Source organism: Xyrauchen texanus, chromosome 13 (genome assembly GCF_025860055.1).
Source record: "Xyrauchen texanus isolate HMW12.3.18 chromosome 13, RBS_HiC_50CHRs, whole genome shotgun sequence".
Classification (NCBI taxonomy): Eukaryota; Metazoa; Chordata; class Actinopteri; order Cypriniformes; family Catostomidae; genus Xyrauchen; species Xyrauchen texanus.
The window spans coordinates 469,108-495,301 of record NC_068288.1 but is presented as its reverse complement, the minus strand read 5'-3'; the positions used below and the strand labels follow the sequence as shown (position 1 = coordinate 495,301).

Below are 26,194 nucleotides of genomic sequence, written 5' to 3'. Positions count from 1 at the left end.
ATAGAAGAACAGCTTTAGTTCACCTCTGTGTGACAGTACTGGAGAGCCACAGAGAGACTGTGTGTGTTGTCGAGAGCCAAATAGAGTTTGCAGGGCTTGTCGAAAACTAGGAGTGAGACCGATTCACACACCCGTAGTAGAGAAGGTGAACCTCACCTCACTAAAACGTTCAGGATGTTCAAGAAGAAAGACAGTACATTGAAAGATGATTCCAAGACGAGCAAGTGAGTGTTGTTGTTCATTTTTATACTCCAGGCTGTTTTGGGTCTGTTCTATTTAGTTGTGTTCTGGGAGGTCTCAGATCAATTTTTAGTAGACTCAGGTACCCAGAGCCCAGAGAGTGAAGGTGTAAATCTGGTAAACTCTAGTCATATCCTGACCACCGTACATCTAAAATCTGTGTCATATGTTCTGTTCTTTGAGACAGTTTACCTTCATTATAAAAAATAAGACTGTATTAATCAAGAAAATTGGTTTATTGTTCAGTTATATTTTATTCTCATTTTGCAATTTCTTTTTCCCATTTAAATTAAAATCACTCATTTAGGTGTTTCTGAGTTTTTTTTTTACCTATATCATTCGATATTTGTAATTAGTTAATATAGGCTCAGTATCGGGAGGAAATGCAAACATGCTTGAGCACCTGTTTTTTAGGCCCTTATGATGACAGTTTTTTGGCTATAATATTTATCTGTGATTTGTAAACAGGAATTTGAAAGATTTTGATTTGTTACAAATAAATACACCAGAGTCATTAAAAATCATTGAAATTTTCAAAGGTGACAAAGAACAGAGATTAAAAGAAAATTGCTACAAAAAAATCTGAAATAAAATCATGTGGCCATGGGTGTGTGAGATCAGCCAAGTCAAGTTTCAGAGATAACTATACTATTCGTCACACATGAGCGTAAATATAATGCAAATAACGCAAGTGTAGCACTTGTTTTAAAGTTTAAATTTTAAGGCCATCTAAAGGTATAATGAAGAGCTTTTATTTATTTAATCAGCTAGAACAGTTGTCCATGACAGTTATTTAATTATTTGAAATAATTTAATGAGCATATTCGAATTACAATTTGAATGCCATTCAAATTTTAACTCCATATAATTTCTGCTGAAACAGAATCATAAACATTATGTATGTGTGTGTGTGTATATATATATATAAACAGATAAAAAAAAAAAAACATACAGGAAAAAAGCCAATTACGTTGCACTGAGACTAGTACAGTTTAGTATAGGATGAACTGCTATAAGGCCAGTAGCTTTGTCTGCAATAGAGCAAGACAGATAGAAAAAGCATATCATTGCTCAGATAATGTATGAATACACTGTGATTAAGGCACACCAAAAAAAAAGCAGATCTAAAAAAAATTATAAAACTGTGACAGGAGTGTCCTTGACACAGATACTGATAGCTCAGTTCCTGTAAGGGCTGACGTGCTTGTTTCTCCACTAGGCTGGTGGGTGTTGGCCCATTCTTTCGACACGCTAATGCAAGCACGACATTTCAAAGACAGTTCACTCAACAAGTTTCTAGTAAAAACGTTACAGATGGCAATATGTTCAACCATATTTTCTGGTTTAGGCAGACTTAAAGTGATTCTGGGAAATATTTAGGATGCTAAACTATCACATGATGAGTTCTATGTGTATGGGCAAAAACATTTTTAATTACCGGTACAAAATGATTACTGTGGACAATAGAGCCATTCAGAAGATCAAATAGGACTATTACATTGTATGTAATATGTATTGTGGAAATGACAGAATTGCAGGATTTTGTTCCAACACTTAAGTTACATATACAGCATGTTTCAAATGTAGCATTTCTTGAATCATGTGTGATCTGAGGTGAAACAAAATTATTAATTAATTCTTGAGGACTCAGCCAAGAGCATCCAACATTGTCTCCTATAAGGAGTGATGTTCTGGTGGTGCTGTGTATACAGGTTGAAGTCAAAATCCTGTCAGCTGACAGTGATTTTCATTATATGTAATGAGTTTCCTTTCTTACAGTTACTGAAAGTGAAATCAACCCCTCTTTAAATGGATTTGAATTGTGGATTGTCCACACATAATTATGAAGATTTGATAGCTATTAGGTCACCTTGTGGGTTGGATTAATTATTTCCACAAAAGCTGTGCAAACACATGCAAAATAAAAAGTGGGGAAACCCTATTGGTCATATTTCAAATATTGTCAGTCACAAAACCACTGATCTTTACATTTTAAGGGGTCTTCAAGGACATGATCTCTCATGAGAGGCATGTCCAAAGAAGGTGGCCATCTGGGCGGGTGAATGTTGAGAGAACAGGTGTGTGGAGGGTGGTGTGGCATTGTTTGCATTGTTAGATGGAACAAAGATGGAACTCTCTAGATTAGCGTGGTATGATGGGGAAAAGATAAAAACATCTAATCTCTGGATCTCTTCAGCTTATCTTGGGTTGCATATTTTTAGAACATTACTTACCAAAACAGGATGGGGCCTTCTTCATCACATCAGTTTTAATGGAATAATTCACCAAAACATTGAAGTTTTCTCATCATTTACTCACTCTCATGCCATCCCAGATTTGTATGACTCTTTGGCAGAACACTAACAAAGATATTTAGAACAATTCCTCAGCTCGGTTGTTCTATTCAATACAAGAGAATAGTGGCCAGAACTTTGAAGGTCCAAAAAAAAGTCAGCCTAAAAGTAATCCATATGACTCCAGTGGTTAAATCTATATCTTCAGAAGTGATAGGATAGGTGTGGTATAAATCTAAACTTTCACCAGCCCTCCTAAGCACATTCACGAGAGGAGTTTTTTGACGATTTGCATTCTTCCTGCATATTGCCACCTACTGGGCAAACAGGAGAAAGAAAAAAGAGGAGGGATAAAGCAAAGGAAAAGAATACATAAATCATATTTTCACAACAGGTGCAAAATGGCGATATGTACGAAGAATGTGAATCGGCAAAAAACAGAAGAAAAAAAACTCTAGTGTACGTGCATCCGAGGGCTGAGTGAAAGTAGATATGTAATGTGAAAAAAAGGACTTACTGTAAATATTGATCTGTTTCTCACCCACACCCATCAAATTGCTTCTGAAGATATGGATTTATGTAAATTATGAGAGAATTTTCTTTTTTGGGTCAATAATCCATTTAACTGTCTGGAAGAACATCACTTTGGCAGTAAATGTATACATGTATACATTAATACAATGCAGTCAAAGGTCTGGACACACCTTTGCATTCTTTATTAGAGATTATGATTATTCCACATTTTATAATAACAGTTAAGTCATTAAAATTATAACAAAAATACAAGTAAGGGAATTATGACCAAAATTTTTATATTAAAATGTATATACAGTATATGTTATGTTTTTTTATAAAAAATATATTAGCTTCGTAAAAGTAGCCATCCTTTGATTTTAATACAGCTCTGCACACTCGACATCATCTCAACCAACATTAAGAGGCAATAATATCTGAATCTCTTGATTTTCTTACTTGAGTTGCATATTCTCAGAACATTAATTAGCATCACAGCATGCTGCCTTTATTTCACATCAGTTTGAACTGTTTGGATGATGGGAACCTGATTCCAGGAAATCTTCACAGAGGGTGAAAATCAGATTATGCTAAATTAATTATTCTGTTGCAGTAATCAGAGTCAGAGTCATTCTGACAGTTTTCCTGTCTGGTCAGAACCACAACACATTGCTGGGAAACAAGTTTAAATAAAGTATACTGCTAAATTTACCATATGCGATTTGATAGTTTTACATGCCTCCATCTGACTAACTGTACACATACACATCTTATGTTACATTTGGCATTTGGAAATCTAACCCTAGATTTTGAAATCACAGGTCACAGGTGAGTTCCCTAGCCTTGCTGATTGCACGCATGCAGAAGAATGCAGACAACGTTGAGAAAGATGTACTACATGCAGAGCAGCTGCTCGTCATTGTAAGAAAACAGTCTAATTATTATTTCAGCTCATGTTTATGTTAGTACTTATAATTAGCACACATATAGTCATATATTCTTTTAACATCTGCCTTATAGTTCCATAATGGATCTGATTTAATAAGGCTCTGTCTCTCTGCTTAGGATGCTGACAATGAGAAAAAGAATCAGAAAATAGTAAATCAGAAGGAGACGGCAGACCTTCTAGGCCAGGCAGAGGGACTTCTGAAAGATCTATTCTTGGATATGGACAAAGCAAAGAAATTGAAACACCCTCAGGCAGGAGAAATAGAGAATGAGTGAGTGACACCAGAAGCATCTTCCACACCCAAATGTTCATGACTCAGTCTATTGCTCTGTCACATCGAAACTAAGATGAATGGATTGCATAGTGGCTTTTATGTGATATTTGTCTCACTTTATGGAAAATTTAGATTTTTTTTGTGAAGATTTACACTAACTCCATAAATTGACTTATGTAAACTTTTTTCATTAATCAGTGTTAGTCGACTTCATGAGCGCTGGCTAAAAGATTGTGCCCTTTACCGAGAGCTGTATGAGCCATTAAATGAGGTGGAACTACAGCCAAGAATTAACTGGTCTCAGGTGCTGAACCAGAAACAGGTCAGAAAACACACACACACACACACACAGTATAAGGATAGATAGATAGATAGATAGATAGATAGATAGATAGATAGATAGATAGATAGATAGATAGACAGACAGATAGATCGATCGATCGATCGATCGATCGATAGATAGATAGATAGCAGTGGCGGCTGCTGGTTTTTCAAAGAGGGGAAGCTCATTTTCGGCCTACATTATAAACTTATTTACCCTATTTTTTGCACTAAATCAATCTTAGGTGTTGATCTGCCCTGCTGTTTAATTCTAATTTTTTCCTCGTAAGGAAGACTTTCAAATGGCTTCGCCAAAATCAGGTCGACAATATTAGCACCGTCTGCCATCGTGCGCAGTTTCACCCGTACGACGCTAGCCTAGCCTACTGTATGAATGAATGAATGAACGAACGAACGAACGTACGAACGAACGCTCTAAAACAAAATATATTAAACTTGGTAAAACTGAAACAAGGAATGTGGTGTATAATTGTGTGAAATGTATTATGCAAACTGACTAGCAATTTCGCCAAACAAATATAAAGAAATAGGTTGCAGCAGTTTGTCTTTCGACTACACTTGAGAAATCCGCGATGGGACTGAGCGCGAAATAGCTTCAGTGACTTCTTATAGTCCAGATTCGCTGTCAATCAAAAGGAGATGCAGTCTTTCGACAGATCCTCCAATCATCACGCGGAAGCCCGGAGTCCGGGCCAGCCCACTCCTCATTCACCCCCAGAGACGCTGAGCGTCCGTGGGCGGGACATAATCGCAGCATTTATCCAATGACCGTCTATTTTCGGAGCACTGAAATAAACTGTTCAGAGCAGCCCCATTGAAGTCAATGGACGCTCGGCTTCAACAGGGAAATGCACTGACGCTACGGGAATATATGAGAAGTAAATCGAGTCAGCCGACCTGCTATATGTAATGTAGCTGATTCTGAACGAACTCGTCTTCGAGATGAACGTGTTCTAATGCATTTTTAGTCAATAAATTGTTTACACAATAGTACATATTTGACCATTATTTTTTGACATTATAGGGGAAACTGAGCTTCCCTTGCAGTCTTAAAGAAATCCCCACTGATAGATAGATAGATAGATTGATTGATTGATTGATTGATTGATTGATTTATTGATTTTAGAATTTAGTTTCGATAAAGTAGCCACACTTTGCTCTGCATACTCATTATTTCAACCAAATATTGGAGTTTCAAAAAAGTTTATACATAGGGACAATATTTATTTGCCTACAAAATTATTTTCAAGTATAAGTCTAAAGCTCAAATGTCTTTGAGATAATGAGAAACATAAAATTCAGTTAAATATTTTCAGTTCAGGATAGTGTATATAGTAATTCATTTAATTAATTATAACATCGTTATAAGCAGCACTTCATATAAATGTGCAAGTAATGGAATATACAGACACTAAAGGCAAACTGTTTCTTAAGCAGTATTTCTGAATGTTTGCAACATCACAGAAAGACGCAAGTAAAGAGGAGTACGGTCCTACCATGGTTGAACTGAAGAAGCAAATTGCAGCTCATAACATCCTACATAAGGAGATTGAGTCTTACAACAATCAGCTAAGCCCGGGATCTACCAGCTCTCAGGTGAGCTGAAAAATAAAATAAAAAAACGTTTCCTGTAAGCACAGTCTCTCTCTTCTATCAACCGAGAATTTTTTTTAACAAGTTTTGCATTACCTCATTATACAGTACCTCATTATCTCAGCCTTTGTGTATTTCAGTCTTGTGTAACTTAAAATCCCATGTTTTCCCAGGAGGAATATGCTGCCATTAAGAAGCAATATGCTAACCTACTGGTAAGAAATCTCTCATGCCATCCTGACTGACAGTAAATAAGTGGGTGTCATTTAAATTAGGCATTTCATGCTCCTTCAGATTACAAGAGATAATGTCAGTACCAGGACTGTACAGTGGTATTTAAAAAGAACAGAGAGAGAACAAGAAAAATATAATCAAACATAATATCATGTAGTATTCTCTATGCTTTACAGGATAACTCCAAATGGAGACATCACTATCTGAACAGCCTGTACGACTACATGCAGGACTGTGAGAAGGAGGTAGCATACATGAGGGAAGAGCAAAACAAAATCCTTAAACAGGACTGGAGTGATCAGATGGTCGACCATACTGATGTTCGCAGACAGTATGAGGTGAGCTAGGCTTTGAACTGGTCTAATGACTTGGTAAAATGGAATGAACTGATGGACAAATCTGTCTCTGGACAAACTGTGGGGTTTCTCGCCAAACTGTTACTTCTAATGTTTTACTTCTAACTTCTAACTTGCAGACAGCAAAAATGTTAAACAAGATTGATCATATAGGCTAGGAATGACTGATAAATGTGCTCCCCTTTTGGCTAATAGCAGAACTGGCAAGAGCAGATCTGAGAGAAAACATTTTTTTAAAAATTATACCGGTGGTCACTGGTGTGTTTCAGAATTTTAAGAATAACAGTCTGCTGTCTCATGAAAGTGAGGTCAACAAACTGCAAGATGATGGGGATCGACTGATTGAGCTGAAACATCCTGCCGCCAGCACTATACAGGTCAGAAAACACAAACAAGCTCACAAACCCCATAAGAATACCCACATTTATAGTGTGATTTTTGTCACTGAGCTAAATGCAGCAACATTGTCTAATTTATATTGTTACTTTTGCTCATTGTGACACAACATTTTAGTCAGCATGAAATCAAATGTGATGTGATTTATTTACGTAATGCATATTACTGTTCTTATTGTGAACAATTCATCCATGCATATTTGTTTTTTTAGATATTTTTTTTTTTAAACTTGTAATCTTTAATTAAAATGTCAACTTGGTCTTCTGCTGATATGACTCTACTCTGTTCACATTCAAGAGCTCTCGACAGTTAAAACAAGAATACAATTTTAGTCAGTTTTAACCCCGGGCCTTTAAGAGCCTGTCATGTACACAGACGCGAGGTAGAGATGAAAAAGAGGTATATTTATCTGTTTCCCTCCCAAAACCCTGTTCCATACCCCAAACTACCTTGGTTATAGGCTCGCTGGCTTGAATTTGTACATTTCCATAAAGGAGGAATGGCAAATTCAGTGTTTTGTTCAGGCATTTCAAGCCTGAATGCTTCCATCAGATGTGGAGAAAGTGGCTGGAGTTTGTTTATTTATTCTTAATGCAGGCATTTTTCTGAGGTATCCTGGGACGTACAGCACAACTTTTATTTATTCTTAATATTTAGAGTATTCTGATTCAGAATGTTAAAATATTGTGATTTTTTTAATCGCTTGTTTCTCATTCATCTGCATTTGATTGCATACCGGCTCCAGCCTCGTTGTAAGCAAAGATCGTGATGTGCTGTGTGCGTTTGTGGGCTGGTTATGTATTACTATTGTAAGTTAGATTATCATTGGGTTGTCAAGTCAGTTGAAAAAGGAGCCAGTATTGAGATCAGTTCTCAGTTTTCCCGGTAACCAGCTCTGGCATGCCAATATCCACATTGGAAAAGGGTTATGTTTGTGTGTGTGGCTGTAAGCTAACGCCTATTGGCTATTTTTAAAAACAGTACGAGCTGGCACTTTACTGTGACTTTAACATTTGCAAAGCTGAGCACGTATGTGATCTGTCCAGGCCCAGAGAGACACTGTTAGGAATGAATGGCAGACATTTCTGAATCTTTGCATCTGTCAGGAAACACATCTGGACAATATAGAGGAGTACAAAAGGGTAAGTATGGCAAATGGATGGATTAGTATATATGAACATTTTTGTTTATCACTCCAAGAAAAAATGAAAATTTGTGTCTGTCCCTTTTAGTACCAATTGGATACAGATACCTTGTCTGAGTCTTTGTCTAAGCTTGGTTCCTCTGTTGATACGAAAGCACTCAATGGCAAAACCTACACTGAAATTCAGATGCAGATTGAGGTGAAATCATTTCTTCATTATTTCTATTAATATTAAACAAAATATTAAACTGCAAATATATTAATAATACAATATTTATTCATACTGTGCTGAAGCTGGATTTTGGGATTACAAAATATGACTATGAATATAATTTTTGTCTAGGTTAGAAAAGAAGAAAATAGTAGTTAAGAAGAATTTTATTCTTAAAAATGTTTAATGAATCCAACCGCTGGTCTAATATCAAGTTGCTTCAAAAGTGTATATATAAAGCACTTGGTTAATACAGCTCAGCAAATGCAGACAAAGATGTAAATTATGGTGTCAGCATCTTGTATCTTGTGCTTTCCCAGGCTGAGGAAAGACCTTTACAACGTAATGAGCAGCTATTGGCTGACCTGAGGAAGCGAAGCACCGCCATCGCGCCACTAAAACTTCGCCGTTCTGCTCCCAGCAAAACTACCACTGTTGAGTCTCTGTGTGACTGGAAAACTCCCAAGGTTAGAATGTTTACAAGAAAGTTATGAAGTTATCTGTTTAAAACATCTACCATATAATATGAATAATCTAAGGTTACTAATGCTGCATCACAATTTGTGTACTGTCTGTCCTACATTGTATGCGAGATGGGAACTACTACCTAACCAATACAATACAATCAAAAGTGGACTTTATCATCAACACAGTACTTTTAGTGCAAGATACAAGATACATTGGGAAAATCAATACAGCAGAGCAGATCTGTTTATCTTACTCTTTCTCTTTACCTGCGCACGTATACTAAGCGCACACACGATACTCAACATGTAATATGCAAATGAGAAGGGCTAGTGTCTTAAAGGTACCATGCATACACAAATAAATGTCAATTATACTACCAACTTTTACAGTGTGTGTAACTTACAGCACCTTTAAGTGCCAAAAGAGGTCATGATGTTGACCAAAGTAAAGCACATAGTGAAAAGAAATCCACCAGATACACAAGAAATGCTAGTCTCCCTGCCTCAAGTATCCAGCTCCTGCAAAGAATAAAAAAAGACAAGACAATGTTACCATTCTGATAAAATCAATTTGTATTGAAAATTGACACCATGATGGGCTGAGACCCTCAAAACTGGGCCAGACACGAATTAAGAGCCCAGCACATTTTAACACTAACACACCAATACATACAAAATACAAAAAAATACATACAAAATTATATTAACTGACAAATTAATAAGCCAAAAAAAGCTATTATAAACTGGGTCACCCTAAACAGCTTCCAACAAGAAAATCAAATTAACAAAATAATATTACATACCACACAGAGAAATAAACAAATCATGAAAACTGTGCAATCATCAGTTACCCAATGAAAATAACTGTGTGATAGTGCTTTAACATCACACTCAGATAAAGGTAAAGAGAGTTCAGACAAAGTTAATTCAACACCCTTAGAGGAAAACCAAAATACACCAGAATCCATGAACGAATCAGAGTCCAGGGTGAAGAGCAGCAATTAAAACTATTTCGCTATTAGTCCTTATTCACAGTAGCATCATATTTGAATTGTGACTTGAATGAAAACAAAGCTGAGAGAGACATAGACTTACCATCTTTTCAATGGCATTCACAGTGTAAAGCTGTATAAAGCTCCTAGATAACATATAATCTTCCACAACTCATATTTTCAGGAGATTTTTGTCAACATAAATTTTTTGGAAATATGTTAAAATGTTACATCAGTGGAATGATCCAAAACAGTTTAAAAAACAGTACAACCCATTGAAAAGTCTAAGTCTATCTATTTTCTTTTCAGTTTTGAAACGATTAACTCAGCAGGGAGTCCAGACTGACATGTGATTAACACCTCCTGCTGGGAGACGCTAATGCATGCTTTGTATCCCTCCACCTGGCAGGTGATTATGTTAATAAAGCTCACACCTGGAAATCACCCCAAAAATCAGGGCGTCAGCTTAAGGTCCATTGCAGTAGGGTACAATGGGGCTAAACGCTCATTTTATCTTAATTCGTTACTCAAAAAATGATATTGCTGTCTTAAAAGTACTTGCATAAATTGACTAATTGTGCCCTATAACTATTGCCTGGTATCTACAATATATCAATATAACTGCCCTAGAGGCTTTTTACCCCAATTGAGGGATCCTTTTACCCCAGGTGTGGGGAAAAAGACCCCCTTGCCACCTTTTAAAAAAAAAATATTCAAAACAACTTTATGTTTTTCTTTCTTTTCACACAAATTATGTTGCTCCATCAATATTCAATCAAATAAATATATTTCTATTGTCTTTTTGAACAAATCTTTTAAGTAAACGAAATGTTCTTGTTCACCTCCATATGCTGACTCATATTTCTTGTTCACTGATGTCTTTCCCTATCGAAAATGCCAGTAAAGACTAACTTTAGAATGACTTTAGTATTTCAGTGCAGGCTTGTTTCACCCACTGAATGAATATCCCCATTTACTGAACCAGTCGAGTTGGTCATTTGAGTCTGAACGAGATTAGATGTCTTAACGAGATTAGATGTCTTGTTCATGAACAAACTGAATGTAGGAAATTTGGTAGGATAAATGTACACAGGATGGGTTAAAGTGCCCACGTACCTCCACCATTATATGTAGGAAATTTGGTTGTATAAATTTACACAGTACGGTTTAAAGTGCCGCAATTCTCCAGCATTATATGTAGGAACAGTATGTGTGAGCTAGGAATTAAATTAAACTGTCCTTATTCTACATTTTAATTTAAGGAAATTTATAATGAAATTAGTTGCGATCGACAACCACTATAAATGAGATAAATGAAAAAATAACTAGATTATTTGTCTGAATAAAAGTCTCCACCAAATACAATGTCTCGTTGTATCCGCTCACAATTTCTATTGTAAGGAATTAGCTTTAATAAGGCAATTATGATTAATTCACTTAATGTAATATTATTCTCATGGCTTATTGAAAATTATATTACACATATTTACGTACAGCTTTGAAGCTAAATCTTTTAAAAACAGGGATGATATTATTTATCAAAATATACCACAGTCAAATTATCCTTGAATACAGTCAAACTTTATTGCTATTCTAAACATAAAACTAATCTAACACATGAAACGGGTTGGTGAGTAGTGATAGAATGTGAATTAAATGATCGATACAGAGAAAATGAAAATTATGGAGTCTGTTGACAATGCCTTAAGAACCATTTATCCTTCTTTGAGTCTAAATCGATTTGCAATCGGATTACCCAAAGTATTTAACTAATACACCAGCACATTGAGCCAAAGTCTTGGAGATGTACTTGCGTGTCATTGCATTTCCTTGTGTTGTGTTCTTTGTGTGGCTTAGTTCTTTGGGTTTTTATCAACATGCATCAACATTCTCTACATAAACAAGCAAGCATTTACATACTAAATATTACATACTAAGTATGACTAAATATGACATCATGAATATTATTTGTGTAAGTAACAAAACATGAAAATCCCTGGTTACAAATCATACTGGTTAATTAATTGGTTTTACAACATGGATAATACATTATATGTTATGAGAAACCTGATTGTCAGGGTATAATATCCATTCTTAGTAGAATGAGTTGAATCATACCAGATTAATGATAATAATAATAATTGATTTGTCAGTTATAAGTGATTACCAATCACTACACATATTTTAAAAGGTACATCGGCTATAATCATTAATTTGTCTGTTATACAAGTGATCACAGGTCATAGAGTCATTTTCAGAATTATCTAGCAAGGCTGGGTATGATGTATATTATATAGGGTTAAATCACAAGTACTGGGACTGGTATGAGGATCTCATGAAGATCTCACAAGGAAACCTTTCAAAGAAAACCTGCTTTACCACTGTGTGGAAGTTCAGAAGGTCATGTTGAGGGTTTAAGTTTGTGGAACAAAGAAGGATCTTCTTTATTGGTCAGCTCTGTCATTACAAACCCTAGTTTGAAATTAAGCAGGCATGGGAGAGATGGTCTCCTTCAGAAATGTAGGCGCCATAGATTAGTTTTATGACTCTCTAATGGCTTGGTGGGGGATCTCTCTGATCTGTGGAATGTGATGTTTTGTTCATTTGATGGCATTCATATTTGTTAATATTTTCATGGATAATCCTACATGAATTTAATGTTAAACCAATTTGCATACAAAATTAATGATTTGGTCATCTTGTTCATGAATAAGGATCTACTAGGAGGCATGTCAGTTCATTCATTCAGTTCGGCATGTGAGTCAATCAAGTTTAACAAGGAGAAAAAGAGGTAAAAAGCAGAAGTTAATAGGTATGCACAAAACATAATCACCAATTTATGAATGTGTAATAATGACTGTAGATAATAACCATATAGTTAAAATTAAATTAATTACAAATGGAAATGTTGTGCCTTGGTGCAATGTGAAATATATGTAGGCTTTTCTTGAATGTTTTCTTTATCTTGGTAAAATTTAAGCCCAGCATATCACAAAACATAGGAAAAATAAGACATGCCTTTTGTGGTGAAAACAATTATGGTGTTTAAACTATATTTAATGTGTTGTCGTACATTTGTAGACAAGCAAATTCCATTTGTGTTGCTTTGTCCTGCTTTTAAAGACTGACTTTATTATCAGCCAACAGCATTCGAGTGCTGGCTGTGAGAAGCATATCATTGTTTGACCTGCAGAACGAATACACCCTACACTGAACTAGTACAAATGAAACGAAATGAATGAATCACTCAGTCATCTCGTTTATGAACGAGGATCTGCTGACTGGCTGAACGAGAGGAGGGGGCAAGTTGTTTGTTCAGTTCGGCATATTCTTTCAACAAGAAAAGGGGCCGGATTAATTATGAATAAAAGTAAGTGATGACCTAAAATTACAATGATGGTATTTAAACTCAATCATTTTTAGGTTAAAATTGTTTACTTTTTTGTATGGCTTGATAAAAAGTTGTGCAGTTTACAATATGAAAGATATGCTTTGTTGTCATTTGTGGGGAAACGTTATTGATGCTTAAACATTCTGCAGTGCTGAGGTCTCTTCACAAGTGCTTCACAAGAGGTGCTTGTTGACACACACATTTTAATTAAAAATAATCAGACTTATTCCAGTCATGAATGACTCCGTGTTTTTGGTTCAATGTAAATACTCCTTCAAAACACACCATCTACAGGCACAAAGGTGTATTTGCAAAAATGGTCAATGAACAAATTAAAGAACGAATCTGAACAAATCTTTTTGGTGAACAGATTCAAAGACTCAACCACCACTACTCCTCTCGTTCAGTCAGTCAGCAGATCATCATTCATGAGCTAGATGCCTGATTTATTCAGTTCCTTTGCGAACAAGTGTACCAGTTCATTCAGTTCATTCACGATAAAGATGTCTCGTTCAGACTCAAATGGCCAGTGAAGGGTGTTATGTCTGGGAGGTTTATTTCAATCTTTAAACAGGCATTTAATCATGACACGGGAGCATGAATGTTCATTCTCATCTCACTTCTTTACTCAGTGCATTGCGCAATCACCAAGACTACAATACAGTACAGGGGCTGTTGGGAAATGTAGTTCCCAATACAATAGAACTTATGAACTGAAATACAACAAAGGGGGGTAGTCGTTCAGTGGGTCAAAGTAATGATATGTTCTTTCACAGCCTGCTCTCTTGCTTTCTTTAAAAGCAGACAAAGCAACACAAATGGAATAGAGTTTAAACACCATAACCATTTTCGCCACAAATGACAAGAAAGCGGGTCTTGTTTTTCCTATATTTTGTCAAATGCTGTGCTTTGCTTTTACCAACAGAAAAACTTCAAGAAAATCATAAATATCTTACAATGTGCACCAAAACACACTATTTACATTTGTAATTCATGTTATTATAAACTGCATGGTCTTAAGTAATTTTTACACCAAATTGGATATTACGTTTTGAGCATACTTCTGAATTTACATACTGAAATTACATACTGAATCCATTTCTCTCTATGCTGAATGCAATTGACTCACATGCCAAACTGAATGAACAACATATCTTGTTCAGTCAGCTGATCCTCGTTCACATATGAGTTGACTGAGTGATTAATTTAGTTTATTCACAAATGTGTATACCAGTGCAGTTCGTTGAACTTTGTTGAAGACATCTCATCTCGTTCAGACTCAAATGACCGATTGACTGGTTCAATGACGGCGTATTCGTTTAGTAGGTGGGACCAATGATATGCTCCTTCAAAGCCTACACTCGAATCATATTGGCTCAGGCTGTATTCAGTTTTTAAAAGAAAGAAAAGCCACCAAAACATTCTTGCACGTAAAGCTATTTAGCTTTGAAATTGAGAGATGTCACTGAATGACAAATATGAGTTAATGTATGGAGGTGAATGAGAACGATTCATTCATTTAAAAGATAAATTCAAAAAGACTAATCTTTCCATGAACGAAACATTACTATTTCAATGGGAGGGGAAAACACACTGGTGTATCACATGCCAAGATGCAGTACACTGTCTACAAAAAAGAAAAAGAAAATAATTGATCAAAAACGGGAACAAAAACTGCAGTATTCTCCATGGGGGGACACAGAAGGTGAACCTGCAACTTTAGACACAGAAGGAATGCTTCAGCATGTCAACCAGCCCACCTAAAACAAAATGAAAATTACTAATGTAACAGAAGCCAGCTGGTATGTGATAGCTGTGCGGTAAGTGTAAACATCACTTGCCTGACCTCAAGAGGCACACTAGCGACATGCTAGAGCAGGCTCTGAGCAGGTTGAGCAGTACCAGTTACACTAATACAAAATCAAACTGCAATAACTAAAGATGCTTATAAATAAACGTACCAAGAAAAGGTGGCTCGTCAGCTCATGCCAAAGCAGCCAACAGCAGCTTTGCAAAAAATCCACTTGCTAAAGTACGACGTATAACATACAATTTGCAATGCTGTAATGCTGCAGAGAAGAGAACAACATATAACAAAACGATTTAAAATACACAGCCAATGACAAGATTCTCAACGTCGGAAGCATCCTCGGATTCGATGCAACAAGTAAGCTCACGTTAAGCAAAACAGCATGCCATAAAATGGCCAAACAGCTAATGGGAATTAACATTCAGATGACCCATGTGATACCAAAAGGAAGGCAGGCCTGACAGTCATGCATGTCCTGGTGGCTAAAAACAGAAAAAAAGACAGTGATTGGACATTGATGAATGATGTCATTACCCAAACACTAAAACAGGAAGGTGACAGCCTATCCAGCAACACAAAAATGTTTTGTTATAAAGAGTGATACTTGTTCTTCTCAGGCTTCCTTAAACAGAGGAGAGCTGTTCAATCTGAAGTCCAACTCAGACAATGACAACTGGGAGGTGCAGTCCAGTGAAGGGACAAGCAAAAAGTTTCCTGGAGTTTGTTTTATGATTCCTCCACCTGATCCTGAGGCCATCAACAGAGTTGACCTGTAAGGATAAAAAGACCAAATTTAACAGTCATTTTTTGGAATCCTCCTGGTAAATGCAAACAGGGTAGGGTAATTATAGACCCTCATAGACCAATAGCTAATAATAATTTTGTGCTTATACAGACTGGGGAAAGAGTTGGATGATTTAAAGAAGAGACGAGCTTCTTTGAGAGCTTCACTGAACAATCAATCAACAAAGTCCTCCCTTTCACAGGCTCCAGGTAAATGAGGAAAATATACCATCAAGCATGTTTCCATGTGTGGGTAACTGCTGGGTTGCACTATATTTACCAATTTAGCCCATCACAGTGCAAAATAATTGTATAATGTGGAATATTACTGAGAAGCCAAATTTGAATTTGCGTATATAAAACTCTCCAAAATGGCAAATCCTACCGACCCCTGGCACACCAATGTTTAGTTTTACGAGTTAAGTACAAAGGACCACATTATGTTAAACTAACCGTTAAACATATTTTTCTTGTTGAGATCTGACCACCTTCCAACACATTTGAGGCCAGTGGAAGAGGGTGATCATGTAGATCAAAAGTACAGTATGTGGTGCTCATGAAGCTGAACAATTACAAAGTACTTGTGACAAAGATGTAATGAATATACCTCTGACCCAATAAATCTCAGTTTAATATTTTGTTATTTAGTTCTTGCTCCAAGAGCCGAGGACAACCCCAGAGCTGTAGAGCTGGCTGGCCGTCTGAACCAAATGGATAAAAATCTAGCTCAAGCTGAGAAGGACACACTGAGCAGTCTGAGAGCCCCACTGAACCGCACTGACCCTGCCACAGACCTCACCAACCGTCTGAAGGAGCAAGAGGTAAGACATGGCTTGATATATAAAGTGTCTCTTGGTGCATCTCTTGTCAGTGATAAGCTGCCTTCCTCAAAGCTTGTTCTGTCACACCTAGAGCCAGAATTAAAAGGGTCATCACATACTTTTTTTTTTTTTTCCCCACTGATGGTGTTAGTAATGTTTTTTTTTAATTTTTTATTTGCACTAAAACAGTTATAATTTAGTACTATATGATTAATTTCCCTGTCTTTCACCCTCTTTCTAAAACACTCGGTTTTGGTCTAAGCACCACCTTTAAACTTCAACACCCACTGTTATGATTGGCTAACATCGTGCAGACCCTTGAATACAGCCATATTTGAAACTCAGTCGGAAGAGATTGAACAAGCTCCACAAGATTATGAAACTAAATTTCAGGGTTTACACAACAGACACCATACATATTGCATCTGAATAGAATAAACTGTTAAACTGTTCACTGAAGCACATCAGCACCATAAACTTTCAAACAATCATGACATTTGAAATATTCATGAATGAAACAATTTACTCGTGATTTTGCTGTGAAGTCCAGTAGTGTTTTGAACTGCCTCATCCTTCAAAAACAGTTCCTTTGCAAAGCTTGAATCGTATTATGGACTGGTTCACAAGCAATGCATGCTGCTGAGCTGGAAAAAAAAATGCACATACCTGTATATTGTCCAAAGCAGAGTGAAACATGATGGATAAACATACAGTCTCATCCTGCACTGACCGCACATCATTGGAAATGCATCAAAGCGGTTTTTAGACGTCCATCTAGTGCATGTTTACATACACCAACAATTAAAAATTTTGCAGATGGGCGAAAGAACGCGTTCAGGACAAGAGGCAGAGCAGCTGAATGAAACAGAATGGGGTCCTTTTCACAGTTGTAACTTAACACTGCGTCTTTTAAAAGTGGCGCGTGATACATGACAATGGGCAAAGACATCTGTCTAGAGCATGTTTATATACAGTCCCCTTTGGTGTTTAGGAATATTTAGTAGGCCACACTAGGCCTGTCTATCCTGCTTTCTCATTTAAGAACTGAGCACCATTGTGTGGGGTCAAGGGTGCAGTGATTTAAAGTAGTCATTGATGTTGTTGAATTAATAGGCCTCCTAGTGACAGGGATGTAACAGAAGTAGAGAATAAGGTGTTTTTGCAGCTTGGTTTTAATTAAATGCTTTTATTGCATTGGGGATTATGTTTTGAGTTTATGTTTTTATAGTAGAAGTTTAACTACTGAATCTGGTTACAAAAATGAGGGTATGTGAGACAACTGATGTGAGACAACTGATGATTGTCAACAAACAGCAGCCTTCCTTAGCCCCAGAGGAATGATTTGAGAAAAGTGTCAGGGAATTAAAAGCATCAGAACAACTATATTTGTTTACTGTCTCTGCTTGTTTGTATTTCTTTCTTTTTTCTTGTTTTTACAGAAAACTGCAGCAACTCTCCAGCAGTTGGAAAAGCAGAGGGTTGCAGCCAAGAAGGAGATTGAACCTTTGTTTTCTCAGGACTCTAATGGGCCAACAACTTCTACTCTCCCCCAAAAACTTAGTGATGCCAAAAACAAACAAGACAGTCTGGCTGCTCTCGTTGATCTCTACAAAAGGAAGTATGTCGTATATAAATATAAATGTGTATACATTTTACATTTTATCATAAATAATTAAAATGTATATAAATGAAGAATATCTAGATATTTTAAAGTTGCATCTCGGACTCTTTACTACACTCTAGGGTGAATGCCTCTATGGATTTGGAGAAACAGCTGAGGAAGATGGACAACACTGTCTCAGGTTTTGAGAAACAGCTTAGTAATGATTCTGCCATCCCAGATGCACCCAGTGCCATCCAGAACGGTGTCCAAGAGGTTCAGGTACAGACTAAACTTAGTGTACTTCTTAAAACGTATAGCTTAATTTAGTAGGGTGCAATAATGTTATTATTTAATTTCTTCTTACTCACCCTTATGCCTTCCCAGATGTGTATAACTTTCTTTCAAATTCTTATTTCCTCAGATTCCTTGAGTCCAGACAAACAAAACAGATGTATCTAATTTTTACAATTCTAAAATACATACTTTTGCTAACTCCTTGGCCATTTGTCTGATTTGCTCAAAATTTTACATGTATCATCTAGTGACCATCCTGACAAAAAAACATTTCTGGATATTTGATTTGTCAAACAGTTTTGAAGATATTAACTAATTAATTATTTTGACGTGGCCCTCAATGGCCTATATCTTATGAATGCAAAGTCCACACTTAACAAAACTTAAAATAATTTGATATCACAACATTTTGAGGATGACTGCAAAGTTCCATCCAATTTCGCCAATAGGGGCACTGCAGTTAAAAATTCCTTATAACTCTGCAACTGTTTGAGAGAAAAAGTTGAAATTTTGTATGCATCATCTTTGATTCAAGTGCTAACATATACTTACAATAAACGATTAGACAAGTCAACAAAAATGGCCACCTGCAGCCAATAAAATTTTAGCAGCTAATAACTTGCGTTGAGAATGGCCAATCATTATGAAATTTATGGTGCACTTACAGGTCACCAAAATTAGGCTGTATAACAAATTTGGTGAGAATCGGCCACAGTGTGGCACTACAATTAGATAATTTTCACTTTTGCTAAGTACTTCTGAACAAGAAAAATCAGTTTCTTCTGAATCCATCAGTGATCCCAAATCAATTAATCATGTGTATTTCAATTTCCGCAAGAACAAAAAGTTGTTCAAAGAATTTTGATTTGTCGCATTTTTTGCATCAACTATTTAGTTTTTATTTGTGTGCACAAGGTCCAAACATGATAAAACGTAAAACATATACACACCAGGATAGTATGAGGATATGTGATATATTTCTTATCCATGTGTCAAAAGCTAATTCAAATATAATTTATTTGAACTGTAAATTACAGATGAAAAATGTACTACTGATTTTGGCCACTAGATAGAGCGCCAAGATCTAAAAAAAAAAAAAAAAGTTTTTCATGTGGTACCACATTCATCCCCTGAAGGGCGCTAAGGAGTAAACAGAGCAAATAGATTGCATCATTCAGAAAGAGAATCCCAGAGTTCCAGAAGGACTAGACTATTTTGTGTTGAATTTCTTTAAATGTACACTTTCCTCATGAAGAGTGTTAGACAATTGTTGAGTGAATCCATCAATGTTTTTTTATCTAAGAAAATCAATTAGATGTTCATGGTTTAAAGATTCCTCTGGTCAGTTTTTTTTTTAAATAAATGTAAAGCTTAAAATAACAAATATTTGGGGACGATATTGCTGTTTAATGAGTAAAAATAATTTGAAATATTACACAAAACAGCTGTGGCCACAGCATCCACAGGATACATTCTGTCCAGTGGTATTTGTTTGGTCATGTCCTGGAACCCGATTATTGCCACTTTGGCTATATTTGAATTCATATTTATGAAATTGTCTTTAGCAAAAAAAAAAAAGAAAAGTGACTATTTGCACCAATGTGTAAATAACACCTGCTTACAGCATGGCTACTTGCACCTCAATAGTCTATTGGAAATATAGAAATGTGCTACAAAATGCATTTGAAGTGTTGTTTCAGTGGCATGGGTTGTAACGCTGGTGTGACTGTGCCTTTTCGACCTGGGTTCAACTCTGCGTTTATTGCACTCTTTTTTCCCATTCTGTTTCCTGTCTCCTCTCTAAATATTTCATTAATACTTCTTATAATGTAACATAATTTTTTTTATAAAAGGTAGTTTTACTATAGTAATATTGTAGTAACCATATTTTTTTAGCAGAAACCATAAATGTTATGCAATTTACAATGCTGTTACTACAGTAATAGGTTGTTATTATAGGAACCATGTTTAATTTTGTGGTTATTATGATTTTACTACAAAATACCATGGTGATAGTATGGTTGATACATGGTTAATTTTTGTAAAGGAAAGTTAGGGTTAGGTTAAGGTGTAGGGTTTGGTATAATGCGTCTGTGGGATTGTAAATAAACTCAATAAACACACTTGGGCCTTGTGGGTATGCCACCAGAAAAAGTCATTTTGTTTTGGAAATAGCTGTTTTAGAGGACAAGTATGAACTTTTTTCCTTTAAAGTTAGGTCATTGCACATCAGTAATATTGAAATATTATCAGATTCATTATAAATATAATATCTTCTTGTTCATCCAGAGTTTGAGAAAAAATGTCACTGGAGCTCAAAGTGAGATGCTGAAGCTTAGTGAGGACCTGGAGGCCCTTAAGAAGCTGTGCAGTTCTCTTCAGCAGGGGTACCAGGAGTACTGTCCTGATATACGCAGACAGGAGGCAGAGGTGAAGAATCTTCAAAGCCGATATGCCAATGTGAGCAGCCAGCTAAATGAAAGGTGAGTGATACATACTAAGTACATGGTCAAAGTTTTGTCAAAAAAAAAAAAAACTAAATCCATCTAGTTTAAGTCTTACTGGTAGTGCTACTGAGGTATACTCTCCCTGGAATAATAATGAGTTCAAATTGGCTTACACTTCTACTTAGGGAGAGGCTTTTTCAAGAGGCTGGCACAAAATACCAGGACTTCCAGAATGTGAGCCAATCATTAAGCTCCTTTTTAGATAATCTACCTGACAACAAGATCAACCCTAAGGATGATTTGTCTCAAGTGAATGCCAAGCAGAAGTCTCAGAAGGTTAGATGTATGCACTTTTTCAGATGAAATGGAAAATCATCATATCTGATTAAAACTAATTTTATTAAAGAGTTTGAACACTTACTTATAAGTGTGGTTGGTTGTTCTATTTTCCTTAAAAGAGGTTGGTGGATGATATTCAGAGGAAGGGCGATGACATGGACAGGGTGGTTGATCTCTCCAAAGATCTCCAAAGTGTTCTTAATGTAAGTCCAATGTTTTGGTACAGTACATTTCTGTGTCCAGAATCACACACCAACTACAACTTTATTTAAATAAAATGCCTTAAAATCGTTTTTGCTGAAAATTTGTTATGAAATAATGATATAGTGTATTTATTTTGAACAGGAATATGAGATTAATTGTGATAAGTACAAAGCTACTCTTGATGACACATCTTCACCAAATGCTAAAAGGCTTCACACCTCGACCCTGGCTGAGTCTGTTGCAAAACAGGTTAGATATTTTAAATTAAATTATGATTCAAAAATCTTGATATGAATTAGCATTACATATCAAGTCAATAGAGTCAAAAAATACTTAATTCCTTACTCTCTTGTGCTACAGGAGAAGGATCTTATTAACCGTTACGCTGAGACAGCTGCTGAGAGTAACCAGTTACTCAATCAGATGGACTTAGCGAAATGCATCCTGGCTGAGGTGCAGATAAAAACCAGTAGTCAACTAACTAAATAATCTGTATGACTGAAATATTAACTGGTCTTTCTTCTCAATACACAGAATGTGGAAAGAGTAAATGTAGTACAACAACAGCAGGTACAACAAAAAGCCATTGAGGACACAGAAGGTCTCCAGAAAGAATTAAAGGAGCAAATTTCCAAACGTACCAATACAGAGAATGAACTTAGCACCCTCCAGAACAAAGTTTTATTTCTGAAGAGTCGAAGAGGAGTGGAGCGACTGGAAGAGAAGGAGGTTCTGCAGTACTACCGTGACCCAGAACTTGAAGCTGAATTGGAGGACTTTCAAAAGAATATCCATGAAGAAGCCCTAACACGCTCCAAAACCCAGAGTGAGATTGAGGTGTTGACCAGAAAGATCACAAATCTAGAAAGTGAACTAAAGTACACAAAGCCCAAGCTTGTGACAAGAGAGGTGACAGAAGTAGAGAAAGACCCTCAGCTGGATGTAGAAGCCTCACACATTCGAGAAAAGATAAACACATTGAGGAGTGAAATTAGAGTTAAAGAACAAGAGAAAGCTCATCTGCAAATTGAAATGTCAATTTTGGAGCAAAAGAAGTACAACATAAAAGAGAAGGTGGTGCAAAAGGAAGTGGTAAGGCTGGAGAAAGATCCAGCAATGTTGAAGGCAGTTAGGACATTTGAGATGGAGATCTCAGATGAAGGTGAGAGGAGCAAGTCAATGAACAGAGAAATCTCCCAAATCAAGAGTCAGATCGCTTCTCTTGAGAGACTTATTCCAACTTTAGAGCCAAAGATAGTCATAAAGGAGGTGAAGAAGGTTGAGCAGGACCCTGGACTCATAAGTGAGTCTAAAGAGCTTCTGGGTAGAATAGAAGACGTTAGAAATGAGAATACAAATCTCATGACAGTGCTGAGTAACATTCAATCACGCCATGTCCAAGTACATCAAATGAAACCCAAAGTGGAAGTCAAAGAAATCATAAATGAGATCTATAGGGTGGCCCCTGAGACAGAGGCAGAGATGCAACGCTTGAGAAGGGAGCTACAAGATAACAGCAGGCAGAACTCAGACAATGAAATAAAAATCAGCATGGTCAAAATGGAGGTTGATGGTCTACATGGGAAGAATCCCATTGTTGAGTATAAGGAAATTGTTCAGGAGGTTGTAAAAGAGGAAAGAAGTCCAGAGAATGTAAGAGAAATACAGAAGCTCTCAGATCAGGTCTATTCCTTAAATAAAACCTACAATAATTTGCAAGATGAGCTTATCCGTTTAAGAAAAGACAGGGATGAATGGAGGACTGAAAGATCAAAGGTTGAGACCAGGATTGTCACTAAAGATGTAACTAAGTATGTTGATGACCCACTTCTGGAAAAGGAAGCAGATCGTCTCAGGAAAGAGGTCCGTGAGGAAACTCAGAGGCGTAGAACTACGGAGGAAATGGTGTTTGAACTTCAAAATAAATACATTCAGCTTGAGAGACAAAAACCAGAAGAAAAGGTAGTAGTGCAAGAAATAGTGCGTCTACAAAAGGATCCAGGGCAGATTCTTGCTTATGAAAGACTTGGCAGGAGTCTAGATGAAGAAGTGAAGAATCGGAGAAAATTTGAGTTAGAGGTTCAGCAGATGAGAACTTTGGTGGAAGATAAGGAGAGAACCATCAGAAGCAGTGATGAAAGGCAGAGAAAGATCCAGGTGGAAACTGAGCTGAGACAAATCAAATCCAGAATCCACGATCTAGAAACTGCCCCACCACCCATTGAAGAAAACATAGTTATTGAAGAAGTTCTGAAAGTTGAGAGGGACCCAAAACTAGATAAAATGACCAATGGTCTCCGAACAGACATGGATAAGCAGAGCGGTGATATTATGCGTTTAGAGAGAGACATCAGGAACTTGAAACTTCAGATAGACATCCTGCAGCGAGATAAATCAGTTGAGAAGACTGTCTATAAGGAGGTTGTTCGTGTAGAGAAAGACCAGGCAGTGGAGGCAGAACGGTCCCACGTTCGAGAACAGGTACTTCAGCAGAAAAATGCTAGACGAGACCTTGAGGACGAAATCCACCGTCTAGTTGAGAAACTGCAGCGACTAGAAAGCAAAAGAACTAGCATGTCCTTGGAGGAGACCAACCTGATTCATGATAGGGAAAAACTGCAAAGAGAAAAAGACACCCTCCAGAGAGAGCTGAAAACTTTGGAGTCTGAAAGACAAAACAGCAGCATATCATACCAGCAGCAGTCTAGACTGATGAGTGAAATAAATCAAATGAACAGGCAAAAAAGCATCAAAATGGAAACTGATATTCAGAGGCTGGAAAGGGACATCCTGGATGAGAAGGACAAAACCTACAAGCGTGATAACACAATCAGGGAGCTAAAAAACAGTTTGAAGAAAGATGATTCCTCAGATACTCGAACTAATGAGTTCAACGTCTCCACAAAGATTAGCATTCTGGATCCTAACACTGGTAAAGACATGTCACCATATGATGCCTACATGCAAGGCTTCCTTGATCGTAACCAGTACATTCACCTGCAGGAACTGGAATGTGACTGGGAGGAAATCTCCAAATTAGGACCTGATGGCGAGACAGCTGTTTTGCAAGATCGCAAGAGTGGCAAACAATACTCCATCAAAAATGCCCTAAGAGAAGGTAGGGTAACTAAATACCAACTACAACAGTACAAGGATGGCAAAATGCCTATCTCAGAGTTTGCTCTACTTGTGGCTGGTGAAAAAAAATCTCTGTCATACACCCCAATTAACAGCCAACCATCTCAAAAGCTAAACGAAGAGTTCCCCATCTGTGGCGTGTATGATGCACTCACTGATTCATGTCTAAATGTGCGCAATGCCATGGCTCGAAAGATGATTGACACCAACACTGCCCAAAAGCTGCTTGAAGCACAGGCAGCCACTGGTGGCATTATAGACATCAGCAACGGTATAAAATATTCTGTCCACAAAGCAGCTGATCGAGGTCTGATTGAGACCAGCCAGCAACAGCGGTTACTAAATGCTCAAAAGGCCTTCACTGGAGTTGAAGACCCTATGACAAAAGAACGTCTGTCAGTTGGAGAGGCTGTTCAGAAAGGGTGGATGCCCAAAGAGAATGCCATGCGTTACATGGAGGCACAGTATCTGACAGGTGGGTTGGTTAACCCCAACAAAGCAGGAAGAGTCAACATAGTGGATGCTGTCAGCTCTAAAATGATTGATAGTACAATGATGAGAGAGCTTCAGGAAGAGATCAACTATGCTAAAGAGTTAATTGATCCCATTACCAAAGAGAAGATCAACTACAAGCAGGCTTTAGCTCGTTGTAAAATAGACCCACTTTCAGGTCTTCCAATGTTTCCTGCTTCCTCCAAAGAATTTGCCTATACCTCATACTTCAGTCATACATAGACACTCATTTAAAGTCTGTTTAAAAATATTATCAGTCAATCTAGTTTCCACAGAGTTAACTGTGACCATTTATGCTTGGTTAATATGAAAATAGTGACATCAAATCTGATCTATACTGTACTCACACTACAATTGTAAATCTTAGGTGCTATAATATCTGCCAAATTGAACACATTACTTAAATTTATTCGACTCGACAACAGCTTTCATTTACACATCTCAACAGCTAAGATGCTTGTGTTTACTTCCTCTAAGTGATGGGGCAGAATATTCTAATCTAAATCTACAGTATAAGAAATATTCATCCACAAATATGGTAAAAAAAATTATGTTATACTTGTTTTTTCCCCCATGGCATAAAGGGCCAGAAGTGCAATTTCTGATTTAAAGTGATAATACGTTTAATTATTTATGCCATTCTTTTATCTTTGAAATTTCTGGAACTACTATATGCTGAGAATAATTAAAAAGGTAATTCCTTTTTTGTCATTTTGTTACATTTACTTTGTTTCTTCTAACTGAAATCAGTACGTTCAATATTGGTAGCTAATGTATTATTTGCAGTCATAACATGTTAGTTAGCAACTAAATTTACTGTAATGTATCATTTAAAATGTTTTAATG

The 26,194-nt window shown here is 36.7% G+C and overlaps 1 protein-coding gene across 1 annotated transcript; it reads left to right on the top strand.

Annotated features, from left to right (window-relative positions):
* evpla (envoplakin a) lies at nt 1–26,194 on the top strand. Its single transcript, XM_052140394.1, has 22 exons — nt 1–224; nt 3,869–3,968; nt 4,113–4,267; nt 4,469–4,592; nt 6,077–6,208; nt 6,379–6,420; nt 6,616–6,777; nt 7,065–7,172; nt 8,238–8,333; nt 8,424–8,534; nt 8,867–9,013; nt 15,824–15,978; nt 16,102–16,199; nt 16,638–16,810; nt 18,250–18,428; nt 18,554–18,692; nt 20,997–21,190; nt 21,340–21,490; nt 21,613–21,696; nt 21,839–21,946; nt 22,058–22,150; nt 22,232–26,194. Exons 1-22 carry the CDS (start codon nt 175–177, stop codon nt 25,568–25,570), a joined length of 5,940 nt encoding a protein of 1,979 aa, XP_051996354.1. The 5' UTR covers nt 1–174; the 3' UTR covers nt 25,571–26,194.